This window comes from Acomys minous, assembly GCF_964271855.1.
Source record: "Acomys minous genome assembly, chromosome: 3".
NCBI classification, from domain to species: domain Eukaryota; kingdom Metazoa; phylum Chordata; class Mammalia; order Rodentia; family Muridae; genus Acomys; species Acomys minous.
In genome coordinates this window covers 67,908,639-67,925,036 of record NC_140485.1, presented here as the reverse complement: position 1 = coordinate 67,925,036, position 16,398 = coordinate 67,908,639, and the positions used below count along the sequence as shown (strand labels likewise).

General features: G+C 50.2%; 1 protein-coding gene across 2 annotated transcripts in view; it reads right to left on the bottom strand.

The window, feature by feature from the left end:
• Positions 1–5,489: 5,489 nt before the first annotated feature.
• The window catches only part of KCNB1 (potassium voltage-gated channel subfamily B member 1), a 94,882-nt gene continuing 83,973 nt past the window's right edge, over positions 5,490–16,398 (bottom strand). For both annotated transcript variants that reach the window (XM_084777173.1, XM_084777174.1), the window contains exon 3: positions 5,490–15,755. In XM_084777173.1, coding sequence (XP_084633299.1) covers positions 13,752–15,755 — 2,004 coding nt within the window. In that variant the 3' untranslated portion in view covers positions 5,490–13,751. The remainder of the gene's footprint in view (positions 15,756–16,398) is intronic.

Sequence of the window (16,398 nt, the reverse complement as noted above, 5' to 3'; positions counted from 1 at the left end):
AAGAAGAAACCCTGCAACTCATTCTATAAGCCAGGCTGACCTTGAACCCACAGACATCTGCCTGACTCTGATTCCCAAGCACTGGCATTAAGGCATGGGCCACCACTGCCAAGCTAGATTTGTGAGGCTGAGGGAGGATTTTGAGTTTGAGGCCTGCCAGAGCAACACAGGGAAACTCTGTCTCAAAAAGCAAAACAAGCCAGGCATAGTGGCTCACACTTCAGTCTCAATGCTCAGAGGCCTTGCTTGTCTACTGTTCTTTCAAAAACCCTAGACAGAAAAAAACAAAACAAAACAAAAACCCTGGATAGGCCCGGCGTAGTTGCGCATGCCTTTAATCCCAGCACTTGGGAGGCAGAGGCAGGCAGATCTCTGTGAGTTCGAGGCCAGCCTGGTCTACAAAGCAAGTCCGGGATAGCCAAGGCTGTAGAAAGCTTGTCTCAAAACAAGCAAACAAAACCCCAACCAAAAACCCTGGAATTGGGCTCCCAGCACCCATATGAAGGAGCTCATAACCATCTGTAACTCCAGCTCCAGGGTTCCCAATGCCCTCTTTTGGCCTCATGTAGGTACTGCACAACACACACCACACACCACCACCACCACCACCTGGGATAAACACTATAGCCTTTCACTGAAGCCCCCGCAGCACTCTGCCTATGAACTGTCATTTCCTCATTTTCGACTGGCATTCCAAAGAGGTCCAGACAGAGAAAATTATAGCCCTAGGTCACATGGAGCAGATAAGGTGTAGAAAGAACTTGAACTCAGCTGCTTCAAACTCCCAATTATCTTAAGCCGAAGGCATGAACCGAAGCTGGGAATCTCCCCAAAGCCCACTGCTTCCATCCAGTAGTTCCTTGCTGCCTGGCACATAGCTCATTGCCCAAGCATCTGACAATGGGACCATTTGCTCCTTTACTTCACCCACAATCTATATAGCCCAAGACTTTCTCCATGGGCAGTGGGGAACAGTCTTAGGAGCCTGCCTTTTGCCATTCTGGGGTTCTTCTCCTAGCCCATGAACAGCTGGATCTGGAATGAGAGAATGGTATGCAGTGAACACAGAGAGAGTCCAGGCATGCCTGCCGGGCCCTGCTCTCTCTCTCTCTTTCTGAGACATGGTTTCTATGTGTGGCCTTGGCTGTCCTGGACTCGTTTTGTAGACCAGGCTGGCCTCAAACTCACAGAGGTCTGCCTGCCTCTGCCTCCCAGAGTGCTGGGATTACAGGAGTCATTGGAATCTTTTAATTAGCCCCAGGCACCTCCAGGCTCAGCAAACTGGGTCTGCACAAACAGCTCTCTGGATAGCCGCTGGAGGCCATGTGGCTGGCAAGAGAGCCAGGTCTCCAAAAAAAAAAAAAAAAGGCCCTGAGCTCAGGCTGTGGGAACGGGCACACCCAGGCCCTGCTGGGCAGGGAGGCTAGGCAATCATGACAACATGGCCTTTTTTGAATGGGTCTTAAGTGTGTACTGAGGCACAACAGGGGGAGAGCCAGGACCACACCAAGCCTGGTTGGGGCTATGTAGTATGCATTTTAAAATCTATTTTACTTGAGTTACTTATGCCTCTAGCGCCCCTCTGCACTGCAATCTCTCCCAACACCGCAACACCAGGTAGGAGAGAAAGAAGGTTGGTGGGGAGAGAAGAGGTAGGTCTCTTAGCTACTCCCTGCTGGTTAGGGATGTAGTTCCTTGGGGCAAGTCCAGTCTTGGTTTCAGGATAGCTCCAACTTCTTTTCATCAAACTGCACCAACAGCAACCAGGAGCTGCAGAAGCTTTCTTCTTTCTCAGACCCCTTCCCTTCCCCTCCCAGGCCCAGTATTTATACCCTCTCAGAGCTAGCCCTCAGAGCTAAACTATCCGCAGCTGGCAAAGATCACACTCCTGCCAGAGCACGAGACAATCATAGTTAACAGCTGTGGGCAAACTAAAGCGGGTTATTAAAATACAAACACGTTTACGTAACATAACCGAGTTTTTAAAGAAACCAAAACTTCCACTACAGGGCTCAGAAGGACAAAACCATTTCCAGATGTCCGTGTTCTGTCTAGGGCTGAGCTGGACCCTTCGTCTCCACACTGTTGTTCCTTAGATTTTGTTTTGTAGACAGGCTTTCTGTCTATGTGTAGCCCTGGCTGTCTTTGAATTCCCTCTGGATGACCAGGCTGGCCTCAAAGTCAGAGATCCATCTGCCTCTGCCTTCCAAGAGTTGGGAGTAAAGATGTGCGCCGAAATGCCGGGCTACGTTTCACAGATATTTTTAACCTTGAGTTGCAGGAAGAGGGACCACTTCTACCACAATTGTGACATGCATACACGTGCACATGCACATCAGTGAGGAGTTCATGAGCCTCACTCCCCAATTCTGAGTGGTGTGTGTTGACTTTGACTCTCTATTCTATTCGTGATATTCTACTGTTCTTTAAAAAGGACCAGTCAAGGACTGAAGAGACAGTTTAGTGGTTAACGATGAATCTAAGAAATGACAGTTAAATGTTAAAAAGAGCCTGGAAGAGATGAACGTCAGGACGGAGGAGGCCGGCTGGGAGCTGTTACAGTCGTCAAGCGATGGGCAGTGGCGCCTGGGAAGGTGGCATTGAAGTGCAAAGGCAGACCCCAACTCTGGAACCCAGAGGAAGCAGCCACAGGATGTTTACTTCAGCACTGCTTGTTGTAGGAGAAGAACGGACACAACTGGAACGCCTCGCTATAGGAGACGAGCGTTGCCACGGAACAGGACACCCCGAGGCAGCATCACTGAAGAACTCATAATGCTTATATGGGATGAGGTCCAGCATGTACCCAATGAGGGTGTGAGGGGCCAGGGTGGGGCTGATCACAGATAATTCTGAGGTGAAACACAGGAAGGCAAAACCTAACACTACATATTTGTGTGTGCACAGGCATATGTGTGTGCCAAGATCCCCTCCAAGAAGGGCAGGCGCACGAGAGCTGTGGGCGGGGATTGCCTCTAGAAATGGAGGACGAGGACCGCAGAGGGAGGATGGGGGCATTTTTGGCTTTGACGTTTGATCCTGTGTGGCTTTCCCTAGTTCCTGGGGTCATTGGCCACCGGTCCTCAGGAACAAAGGACAGAAGTGATGACCTGGGGGCTCAGTGGCCTGTGAGCATGAATGGAAATGGCCTCCCGGGATAGGCCGGTCAATTTTATTAGGGTGAAAAGAGGATTATATAGAACTTTGAGGAGGGGAAGGAGATATCCAGGGTGGGTGATGTTATTGGTTGAAGGACTAAGGTACTGAGATGCCTCATTTGCATGGGGAGGCATTTCAGGAATCCCAGGTGCTTGCTGAACAGGAGGAAGGGTGTAGGGTCTGGGATCCCCCCTCTCCCCTCAGGCAGAGAAGAGGAAGCCTCACTGACAAAGGGAGTCCTCCATTTTGCATAGAGCTCAGGGCTTTTCAGTAATGTCAGACTTTGACTCGTTCTAGTGCACCTCAACTGGAGGCAAGTTTTGCCCTTCACCCCCACCTTTTACCCCACCCCCACCAAATCTGGAGATTAAACAGCAAGAGGGTGCTCCTGGGGCGCAGAGTGGGGGGTCAGGGCTGCGATGCAGTCCTCAGGATGGCTTCAGCCAAGAGGAAGACTGGGGCTTCAGCGTTTGATCTGCACGAAGGCAGTCTACTCTGTGTCTAAAAGATAGCCTCTGGGTTGAAGTTTTGACATGGTTTCTTTGTGTAGTCTTGGCTGTCCTGGAACTTACTCTGTAGACCAGGCTGGCCTTGAACTCACAGAGATCCACCTGCTTCTGCCTCTCAAGTGCTGGGATTAAAAGGAGTGCACATCCACCCCACCTGGACAAACACTTTTTCAGAGCAAATTGAAAATGGCCTGGCCTGTGATGTTCAGCCCAGGCAGGCCTTGGACTTATTATGTAGCAGAGGATGACTTTATACTCCTGAACTTCCTGCCTCCCCCTCTGAATGCTGGGAATACAGTGTGTGCCATGATGCCTGGTCTAGGGAATGCTGGGGATAGAACCCAGAGGCTAGGCAAGCACTCTACCAATGGAACCACGGGATCAGTGAGGAGTGGAGGCTTCTGAGCAGCATATTGCTGAGTCCCAGGGGAGAGGATGATGGCAGTGTAATTGTGACATCAGAGTCACCCAGGTAAAGCTGCTCCTGGCCTTCAGGACCACCAAAACCACAGGAGAGCAGGTGCTGCAGCATGCTTGATGCTGGGGTTATCTGGTTCACAGCAGTTGGAAATGAATGTTCTTGGCTTTGGTACTCAGGCAGAGAGCCCAACATGGGTGGCTATTTCTGGCCTGTAGTTCTGGTTAGCCTATAGCTGTGGTTGGCCTGTGGCTGTGGCTGGCCTACACATCTACCCCCCCTGGCCAGTATATGTAAAGGAACTAGAATTCATCAGCAACACTTAAAAGCTGGCAGATCTCTTGTAAAATCTACAGATTTCTGATTCTTTTTGGGGCGGGGCGGGGAAGATTATTATGTATACCATGTTCTGCCTGCATGTATGCCTGCCCTCCAGAAGAGGGCACCAGATCTCATTATAGATGGTTGTGAGCCACCATGTGGTTGCTGGGAATTGAACCCAGGAACTCTGGAAGAACGAATGGGGCTTTTAACCTCTGAGCCATCTCTCCAGCCCCAGCAGATTTCTGATTCTTTTTCATTATCATTATTTACACTTACCTGTGTGTGTGTGTGTGTGTGTGTGTGTGTGTGTGTGTGTGTGTGTGTGTGTGTGTGATAGAGGGGGAGGGTGTGCCTTAGTATGCCTGTAGGGATGAGAAGACAACTTGTGGAATTGTTTTTCTCCTTCTACCATGTGGGTCCTAGTGGTCAACCGCAGGCCACCAAGCTTGGCAGCAGGTACCTTCACCTGCTGAGCCACTTTGCCAGCTCCAGATTTCTGGCTCTCATAAGATGTGGCATTGCTATGGTAGGTCCCTAGGAGATAAGAGCCAGCTGGAGATGACAGCATGGTAGGTGTGTCCTCCATATGGCCACCCCTACCCCTTCCCTTCTTTCTGGAATCCAGGTTGCTTTGTAGGCCTGTCACCTTCTTGGCTCTGAGGGCATTTAAGCTATTTCCTTCTTTGAGGCAACCGTTCTTTTGATGTGGGCTTTGGGAGACTTGAGTCTTGGAGCCCAGTTGCTTGGAGCTGCTGCAGCATCTGCTTTTACTCCCAGGAGTGTTGGGATGACAGGCATGTACAACCTTGCATCGTTCTTAGGGGGAGGGGGTACCCAGGTAAAGTAGACGTGAGAGCCACATGGCCAGCAGTCGTTTTTGATTCATGGACACAGCCCAAGATGGCTTGCGTATTGGGGGTAACAAGCCAGCTGCATTTTCATGCATTCACTCTTCCAGGGGAAGTGAGGCCACCAGCATGGGGCTTCCAGGTCCTCAGATGCTCAGATTCAGCCTTTCTTACAGACACCCCAGCTACCCAAGGCTCCTCCCTATCCCGGAAATAAGCCAAAGACCAAGCTTGTTTTCTCCGGATCTTTTATTGAACGCTGCAGACTTCATTAAGGGACCATTGCTTGAAAATTCTTAAACATGTGAACCTTTTTTTTTTTTCACAAGACAAGACAGCAGCCGAGGTCACACAAGGGTCACAAGTCCATCTTACCACATGCAGAAGACGACACTGGGGTTTTGTTTCCTTGTGTGTGCACTCATGTGCACGCTATGAGCACATGCACACCAATGTGCATTGTCACATGTACAGGAAGGACTAGAGCCTTCCACTGATGAAGGTTGAACAGGACCCACGAATACAACCCGAAGAAGAGTGGCTGAGGACCCTGGTGGATTATGGCTAATATGATTGGCTTGGCCCCCTTGAAGGGTGGGGCAATCAGAACGGCTTTGCTGCCAGAAGAACCCCAGCCTGATGCTGTGGGGTCCTGGGAGGGACAGAGGGTCTGAGCTGATGGGATTGGGGTGCTTGTCATTGTAAGGAGGCCTATGGGGGCTCAGAGAGACCATTGGTTCTTAGAGCTCAAGAAATAAGATCTGTTTGTAGACCCTGGCTCCCATGTTCCTGCCCTAGTCAAGTCCCAGACGTTCCCCTACCTTGGACCCTTGGCTTGGACTACTGGATAGCCACTGTGGTCTGCAAGTGACCCCCCTGTGAGCTGAAGCAGAACAAGCAGGAAGGAAGCCAGTGCTGGCCAGCTTCAAGGTGGGAGGCAAGGCTCTGTGTGCATCATGGCTACCAACATCGAATGTGGGCATCATTATGACTCCAAACATGACCATAGGAGAGACAGTGTTAGTGGGGGCAGTTCAGAGAAAGGGTGACTCCCAACTCTTTCCTTCCCAGTGTAATACCCCAGCAATGCCCCCTTCACCCCATCCACCCATCCACTAACCATTCACACATTCACTCACCCCAAAACACAGGCTGGATGACAGCTGTGTGCCAACAGCACACTGCCAGATAGCCACGAGTTCCTGGTGTAGAAAAGGAAGATAGGCCTTTTAGCTTGGGCTATGGAGAAGAAAGACAGCAACCTGGCACTACCTGTAACTGCATCTGATTCTTGGATGCCCGGTGGTCTTGGGCTTCTCAAATCTTGGGGAATCCCAGAGGCTGGGAGCTGTGTGGCTAAACTAGACCCTTGCAGGGCTCTTCTGTGGTACAGCCCTGTCTACTCAGACCAAGCTTTCCCCAGGGAGGCAGGAAGTGCCTGAGTGGCTTGGAGCACATCTAAGTGGGACAGAATAAGGTGTCCCCACATTTCCCTCAACTGCCCTCGGTGTCTTGGGCAACAGCTCTGTGGGGTGAGATACTGAAAACTGGTCTCTGTTTAAGTTACTTTCAGAAGGAAGTGGTTCAGCCTACTGGTCTACCTTGGCTTTCAAAACCACTGAGGCCACTTGGACTTGGGCTCACTCTGAAGCTCACATGCCACCTCCTCCACTTCCACCACATCCAATGAGGAAGAGCTCATCAGCTCTGTGCTGAGTGGAGGCCAACAGCAGGAATCAGGCCCTTTGGGAATAGATGTGGGGGAGCAGGCTCTTCTCTTGGAAGCAGCTGGAGCCTTGTTTCCCCATAAAGCTGGATTATAGCTACCTCTGCTTTTTTTCTTTTTCTGGATTTATTTCTTGGGCAGAGTCCTTTGAAGATCTTGACTAGGTTCACTATATTTTAATAAGGAAAAAAAAAAGCCCTTTTGGAATGGCGCCATTTGGGATTGCCTGGGCAGTGGGTGGCTGGTTTGTAGGGTGATCACTGAGTCTCTTTGAGGGCATAGGGTCTAGGGGAAGGGACTGAAGCACCATGCGGTGGCCAACCACAGGTAGGACTTTGTGGGTTGGCCCTTTGCTGGCCGGGGAAAGGGCAGCATGCATCTCTTTCCCTAAGTGGCCCTGTTAGGCCACTGGGAATGGGTTGGATCAGTGATTGGCAGGGTTAGAAAAATGGCAAGGAACAGCCTTAGGATGTTGAGTCCCCTGCTGCAACCCTCCTGCTTTGGTGCCTCCTGGGATGGCCCCATCCTATAAGGTGAGGTCCCTTTAACTGTGCTCCAAGCCCTTGCCTATGAGGCCTAAATCCGGGCTCAGAATGTTCAAGACACCTATGTAGATACCCATATGTGCACACATGTCCATGGACACACACACACACACACACACACACACAAGAAAGAGTTGTTTTGAGTTTCCAGTCCCATTCTGTAGTAATGCCAAGGCCCATTAGTGCAATATCTAGCCTCCTTGGGAACACCTGCACTATAGTGGGTAGTCTGGAGTCTCTTACTCATCATGCACTGCATTCCATGAGCAAATCACCCAGCCGATGGTTGCAATGGACCAACTCACACTGAGTGGCTAATTCTTTGGGCCAATTTCGTGTGCATGCTCTCCTACTAGCTTTCAGATTTCTTCAGGACTTTGGCTGAGAGGGACCGGAAGGGCTAGATGTGGAGAGAAGGGCTCACTAGACTAACGGCCCTTCCAAATTCAGTTCAAGTCACCATTTGGAAGTTTTGAGAGAAATTCTAGGGCCAGGGGAGAAGGCCAGAGTGTATCCCCTCTTTATTGGGAAGACAGCCAGTGTTTACTTATCTGGGCAGGAAACCTAGGAAACAACAGAACAGCAATTTTAAATTTTGTTCTTATGCAAAAGTTACACACACACACACACACACACACACACACACACACACACATGCACGCACCCACAAGCACACACATGCACACCTACACACACACACATACACATGCACATACACACACACATATAATCTTGTCTGTTTTATTTGGCTCTGGAACAAACCAGATCACCAGGAATTTTAGGGATGGGGAAATTGATTAGAATCACATTCCAAAATAATACATTCAGGGGCTGGAGATGTAGCTCAGGACTGAGCCCTTGTCTGACACAGCCAAGGCCCTAGTTGGGGCCCCAACACCACGAAACAGAACAAATCCAAAAGGAAGAAAAGAAAATCCAACCACCGGAATAATAAAATTGTGTTTGAGTTAGCATCCTCTTAGGGGGTCTCTCAATGGGGACATCATTACTGTCTGAGATGGGGCTGTCCTGGCTTGACTCAAGTCTCTGGTGCTGGCAGAGCTTAGAGCCCAGAGCTGAGGTAGGCAGGTGACTGGCTGAGCATCCCTTTCACTCCGTGTGGTGTCTGTCCACCACCTGCCCCAGGGTTCAAAATCATCTCAGATGAATGTTTAGGACTGACCAAGGACTGGAGGCTTGGAGAAGTGGAAGCTGGAAAAATACTGCCGCCCTTGCCTCAAACCTTGCACTTGGTGCTGCTGAGAGGGCCGGGGTGGGGAGATTGTGGCTTTGAGCTGTCACTCCTCAGTGTTTGGCTACAAGGCTGTCTGGCCACTGGCTTTTGGTGAGGCTGTGAGAAATGGGATGGAGACAGAACACATTCTTCTGAGGTTTGTCAGAGACTGCACATGCCCTGGGTCCCTGGAAGCAGGACGCTGGACATGGGGACAGTCTGGCCAAGGGGGATCAGGAATGTCCCTGAGCTCAGTGATTGCTCAGGGACAAGTTTGCTTGCAGGAGGGTCTTAGTTCCAACATCTGGAAACCTCGAAGCTCAGTCCTTTAAGATCAGGGAAGGGAAGAGTGTGAGCTCTTGGCAGCCCAGGTCCCAATGGCACCTCCAAGCACCTGGCTTGCTTCTGCACATCTGAATTCCTAAGAGTGACAGCAGCCAGGGGAACACAAGCCTGATGAGGAAAGACAGCCCCCTCCCACAGTGCCAGGAACACAGTCTTCCAGGATGGCAAACCCCAGTCATTGCCCACCCTCAGACAACTGGAATCCAATAAGGAAAAGGGGAAATGAAAAGCCCAAGGAACAGCGGGAAGGAATATGATGGAGAGCAGAAAAGACCAGCTATGTGAATGAGCAACGATAAAACCCCCAAGGTACTACTGTTAACAAAGATTTTAGACTCAATTGCCCTATTATAAATATACTAAAAATACATATATATATTTATTTATCTTAACAAAAAAATAGTCTACTCTGAGATGTGTGGACGGCCTAAGATCTAGATGCTTCTAGAGCCAGAAAAATGGCAACAGAAAATGAGGAGGAAACTCTTATTTCCAGGTGTGGCCAGGCATGGTTTGGGTGGCCCTGGTCTGGGGACATGAAAACATTTGGGGTGTTATCATATAAACAATAACAGGTTAACAAATCCCTGGGGCTAGAGTATTCTACTGTCCTGCTGGGGACCTGGGGGGCCCCCCATCTTTCTCCTGCCATCTTCTCAGCTACACACATACAAAGTACATCTCTGAAGGGACAAGTTCTAGAAGCTTTCCTGTCCATTCTCCCTCGATTCAGTGTAGCCTGTGGCTACTTGAGACAAGTTGGCAGAGAAATAAGGAAAGGAGAGATATTTATATATCCATATCTATCTATCTGTCTATCTATATAGAGAGTGAACCTGGCTTTAGGGACCCTTGTCTGTGATAAAATTTAAATATCCCCTTGCTCATGGACTAGACATTCCAGCCATGACCAGAGTCAGACAAATACATAATAATTACAAATATTGACAATACATTACACTTGTATAGAAGAGGATGCTGTTGCGTCTTGGTGGTTTTTTTTTTTGTTTGTTTGTTTGTTTTTTTCTCCTTAGAAAGGCAGATCTTCTTAGGAGAAGGGACAGAGATGAGGTTGCAGCTATGGAACACAGAAGAGGTGAAAGAGAAGGTGAGACTCAGTTGGGGAAAAAAAAAATCTCATATTCCCAGCAACTGTCGGGGTGAGTGGAGTGGGTTAAGGGTGGCTTCCTCAAGACTTTGGCATTTCGTCCTCGATGACAAATGTCCTCTCCTCCTCCTCCTCCTTCTCTCTCTCTCTCGCCTCTAAATGTGCTTAAGATGAAATCCCAGGGAGAAATCTGGAGCCCCAGACCCACTGCTTTGGGGGGTTATCCAAAGATGAAAAGGTGAAAGAACTGGCTTGTCCTCACTTCTCCCACGGGCCAGGCTTTCCCAGGGTGGTGTGCAAGCACAGCTGCCGGATGCCTGGCCTTTCCTGATGATGCGATGGGTGCTGGGACTCAAGGTCAGCTGGGGTCTTGACTGTCCTGTTGATTTCGTAACCGGAGCAGGAGCTCCCCACCACCTGGTGTTATTTGGGTACCTCTCTTCCTTTGGCTCTGGTTGGGTCGGGCCAGGTGCAAACGGGCCACCAACTTCAGGTGGCCTCTGTCTTCACACTCTGTCTCTCCTCGTCACCACTGAGACGTATTCAGCTTCACCTTGGTGACCCTTATCCAGCTTACCAGAACCTGTAAACACAGGTACGTGCAGAATGAAACTACGTTCCGTTTTTTTAGCAGGTGGAGGGCCGGTAGGAAAATTTACAGCATTCTTGAGTCACACATGGGGGAAAAGCTATATTCTCACAGTACGCAAACACATAGATGAAAAAACAACAACGAAAACAGAAACAAAACGGAAAACTTTTACGTGTGGTTTACACTGTTTCCACGGTTGCTTCCATAGGAATTCTGTTGGATTCTGCTTGGTCAGCTAGGAAGGGTATTCTGCATTTGTCATTTTCTCTGTAAAATGCTACTTTAAGGGCAGACAAAACACAGGAGGGAGGGACAGCCAGGTTCTATGTGACACAAGGCAGAAGGGGCCTTTGGTTACAAGGAAAGTCGCACCAAGTGGTTCTTAAAAAAGAAAGAAATCATTTCTACTCTGTACACCCGCCATCGGCTTCACCAACAAATGAAATGCCTTGGTTTGAAGAAGGGGGGGGCGGTAACTTCCTTCTGGCTATATATGGCTATGTTAAGACGCAGTTTACTTCCTGATATGTAAAATAGACTATATCATCAGTAGGAGGTTTTTTTTTTTTTTTTTTTTTACAGATAGCTCTAAAAATATCTGAATCGCAAATCACAACTATTTACTTTTTATCAAAAAAAAACATTTGTTTGTTTTCCCTGAAGTTTCACATTTGTGCTGACGGGTGACGGCTATGGTGATGAGAAACAAAGAAGAGACACGGAGGATGGTCAGCGGGGCTGTCCCACGGTCACATCACAGGCCCCTCGGCACTAGGCTGAGCTCAGCAGGGGGCTCTGGAGGCTCCCCTGCTTCCTGCCTCCAGGATGCGCCCGGTGCTGGTGACCACCACCGTCTCAGCCCCTTCGCTTCTGTTTTGAGAAAGCTCTGAGGACGGTGAGACGGTGAGACCTTTTCGTATTCCTCATTAACACGGCAAATACCAAGCTGCGCCCTCTGGAGAGAGGGGAATCCTGGTCTCTGGAGAGAATAAGAATGTCATGAGCTGTAGAAAACACTCTAAGGGTGGTGGGGTGACCCTTTAGCATCCTACTTGTGACAGGTGGTCTGACCTCAGCCATGGAAACAAGAGAAGGCAGAACATTGTGATGTGAGTGTGCTGATGGGTGGATCATGCCATTGAACTACTGGGCAGACCAGCCACACATTATACTGAGGACAGGTGATCAGTATCATGTCATTGCTCCGTCAGGAAGACGCACGCCTGTCACTGTCCTGAGGACAGGGAGGAGGACGCTACAGCGTTTGCGACATCGTCTACTAACACTAGAGTAAGAAAACCACATTGCCCCATTGTACTACACACAGACTGACCAACAGCATCGTCGTTGTCATAACGATAGCACTGTGTAGACTGGTGTCACTGAGGAAGGGCCAACAACACTGTGCCACTGGGGTTACAAGCACGCAGGGCAATGCCAGGTCAATACGCTAGGACAGGAAGACTGACACCAGGAAGTACACCGGAACCTCTAAGGATACGCGTGGGTACTTATTGCTTTTGGCTGTGCCGTCTGCCTAGATGGCTGCAGGAAGGGAGCGTCGGGCTTTCAGGACAGACAGTGACACAGAACACGCAATGGCTGGTTGACAAGGAAGAACAGTGCAACACCCGACACCCAGCTATGCTGTGCCCTTCTGAGATGTGTGCGTCTCTTTTGCACACAAGACTTTTAAGAGAGCCCTGCCTTGAGGGCTGAGGACCCCTGCTGACCCATGAGGCATGAGGGGTGATCCTGAGGGGCCATGAAGGAACCCCAAGACTCTGATGTGGTGATAGCAGACCCACCGTGGCCGGAAATGGGCACAAGTAACACCCCCAAGTGCAGGCCAGCATGCGGCCCAAGGGAAATAGTGCTTGTTTTAAAGTGCGAGATCTTGACACTGTCCCTGGTAGAACCTAGATTAGAAAAACATAAAGTGCTTTTTATTAACTTATTATTATTATTTTTTTAGCTTGGATACCACAAGAAACAAAAACAAAAACAAAAACAAAAAAACTTAAAACAAAACAAAAAAAGAAAAAACTTCGCTCTTAGTAGGTATGTTCCCCACCACAGCAGAAAGTAGTCACAAGTCTGCATAGGGCAGTTTAGTGAGGGCTTTTTTCTCCTCTTTTTTTTTTCATGTAGAAAATGAAGTTTATTGTTTTTTTTTTAATGCTGTTTTTCAGTCACATACAGTCTCTTTGAATCTATCTCGTTTGCATATTTGACGCTTGCGTATCTTTTGGGTTCAGGCCAGAGCTGTTTGGAACACTTATTCCTGTGACAGACCTGACACGGTGCCCTGGCTTTATCCTCTTGGCTGTGTGCCAACCATCGGAACTCTTTCTGGATCGCCAGGCGGGCAGAAAGAACTAAGTCCAAGTTGTCAGCGTATCCCGACAGCGTCTCAGAATAAAGCCCCAGGTACGACAGAATACTCAATCACTGAAGCTGCTTGCTTGTTTGTTTGCTGGGGGTGTGTGGCTGATGGAGCACAGAATTCATCATGATCGAGTGTCCCCTGTACTCTCCTAACAGGAGGATCCCGGTTTTGGAGGTGGCTAGGTGACACCCAGTACTACTTGGTCAGGCCACTCTTTCACTAGCCCCTTGCTCCAATGCCCTCCTCCAGCTGAAGCCATGAGAGATGGCGACGACGCACTCAAAGGCCAGGGGAGCCTCCAGAGGAGACTAAAAAGTACGTGGCTTAGGCTAGGTCTCAGCTCTGCTCATGTCATCTCAGGAAGATGCTGTTAGGTGTGGTCCCCGTGGCTGGCCACGTGTCCACAGACCTGTCATGGCTCTCGGGGTCTCTCCTGTCGCTGGGGGCTCTGCAGAGGGCCTGGTGTCTCCGAGTTCATGCAGAACTCAGCGGCAGGCAAGCCGTGCATGCCGCCTCCCTGATTTCTCTTGCAAATCCCCTCCGTGGCCGGGAGCTCAGATACTCTGATCCCGAGTGCTCCCATGTGCTCCTCCAGGCAGCACGTGCACATCAGGGGAGGTGTGGTTCTCCAGCTTGCATTTCTCTTGAGCCCCGGGGCCTTTCCCAGCCAACCCTTCTGAGGAGTAGACACAGTTCGGCCTTAAGAACTTAGGGGAGGTGGGCAAGGGGGAGCTCTCAAAGTGGTTCTTCTCCGTTCTAGCTCCAATGCTGAACTTCGGGCTGGTGCTCCCGTGGAGACTCTTGGGAGGACTGGAGTCCACACTGTAGAGCAGCTGACCCTCGTCATCTGTGTCTGTGTCTATGTACTGGTGGACTCCTGCTTCAAAGTTGAACGCTATTGCTGTGTGTTTCTCTGGTGAGCGAGGGGGTGTCCTGGCACTTGCTGTGGTGTAGATGGAGGACTCCGGACTCAGCACAGGCTTGTCTAAGAGGGAGGCGCACTCCAGTCCTGCGACTGCAGCTGCCGCACCTCCTCGGTTCCTAAGAGGATCGGGGTACATCCCCAGAGAGGGCAGCAGGGGGCTGGGATCGCCCTCCATGAAGTTGACCTTGAGCGCCCGAAGCTTCATGGGGTTGTTGGTCTTCATGGAGCTCCTGGGGCTCTCAACGAAGAAACCAGAGCGGCTGGCCTCAGGAGTGGTGTTGGTCTCCATGATTCTCCCGCCGCTGGCACCCAGAGTCCCCCGCCAGCCCATCTCCGGAGTTATGCCTCCCCCAGCCTTGCCGGAGAGGGACGCTAGTGGACTGTGGGAGAACCTGGTGGCTTCAGGGAAGTCCGTGGCGCAGCTGATGAAGCTGTCGATGCTGGACATGCTCCGCATGTCGATGACGCCCTCTGTACGTGCGGGCAGAGGGGCCACGGGGCTGGGCATGCTTTCCATTTCCAGTTCCTCCTTCGGCTTGCTCGGTGGCGCCATCTCCTTGGTATTGAGGATGGGTTGAGACTGCGTCTTGGCCATCTTATTGTACATGTCTTCCAGCTGCTGGACATTCAAGTGCTGAGGGCTAGAAGATGACCTGGCCTTCTCGGGGGACCCCTGCTCCTTGGTTTCAAAGGACTTATTAGAGCTGGTCTCGGACAGTGCCCTCTTGGTCCACTTCCACTTGTTGGGAGACAGGTGGTTATCTTGCACTTTATCCTTCTTAGCGATGTTCTCCCCATTTTTCTCGACCACGATGTCCATCATCTCGATGCTCCGGGCAAAGGCATCCTTCATGTTCATGGACACGATGCTGCCGTTCCTCTTGGCTCTCTCCAGAGCCTCCCTCCTCTTGATGGCTTTCTCCTGCCGCTTCTGCTCCTTGTAGAACTCGGAGAAGTTATTGACGATAATGGGGATGGGAAGAGCGATCACCAGGACCCCTGCGATGCAGCAGAGGCCCCCTACGATCTTTCCCAGGAGAGTCTTAGGGTAGATGTCTCCATACCCGACGGTTGTCATGGTGATGGTGGCCCACCAGAAAGAGGCGGGGATGCTTTTGAACTTGGTGTCATCCTCATCCTTCTCAGCGAAGAAGACCAGGCTGGAGAATATCATGATGCCCATGGCAAGGAAGAGGATGAGTAAACCCAGCTCGTTGTAGCTCCTGCGCAGCGTGAAGCCCAGGGACTGCAGGCCGGTGGAGTGTCGAGCCAGCTTCAAGATCCGAAGGATGCGCATGATGCGGAAGATCTGGACCACACGGCGCACGTTCTGGAACTGCAGTACGCTCTTGTTGGACTCCGTGAGGAAGATGGTGACATAGTAGGGCAGGATGGCCAGTAGGTCGATGGCGTTGAGTGGGCCCTTGAAGAACTTCCACTTCTTGGGTGAGGACAGGAACCTTAGCAAGTACTCCATGGTGAACCACGCGATGCACACCGCTTCCACGTGGGCCAGCTGAGGGTTATCCGTGCTCTGGCCGAATTCATCCAGGCTTTGCAGCTCAGGCAGAGTGTTGAGTGACAGGGCGATGGTGGAAAGGACGATGAACATGATGGAGATGATGGCCAGGATCTGTCGGGAGAAGACAGGGGGAGGGCTCAGTCAGCACCCGGCAAAGAAAGCACGGCCGTCGCACAGGGCCCTCGAAGCACTCAAGTGCATTTTGACATCTCACCGATTACAAAAAAGTGATTTCTTTTAAAGCTCCATTTATAACAAAGATGTGAACACTGAGGCTAGAAAAACGAAAACTTAACTTCGAGCTTGTCAGCAAGCAAACTTTCTCTACAAAAAAACAAAAAACAAAAAACAAAAAACAAAAAACAAAACAAAACAAAACAAAAAAACCCCACAGAGTAAAAGTGTTGGCTGGTGCGTTTGGCTGTGGCCGTGCAGCTCTGCAGTGACGGCAGCCTGGATAAACCAGGGATGAAGAGGGTGTGGCTGCCTCTCAATAAAATGCTATTTGCAAAAATGTCAGGGGCCCCAAAGGTGACTGAAGGCAAAGTTCTGAAGTGTGGTACTGATGCTCAATGCTGAGTGCTGGGCGGAGCAATTTTTATCGTATAGCTTATCTCACTGTCATTAGTTTTTGCAGATGGGGGTGGTCTCTCCCTACTGCCTCCCCCGCCTCTACCCTTTTTTTTTTAAAGATTTATTTATTTTATTTATTGCATATGAGTGCTTTATCTGCAGAAGAGGGTATCAGATTACA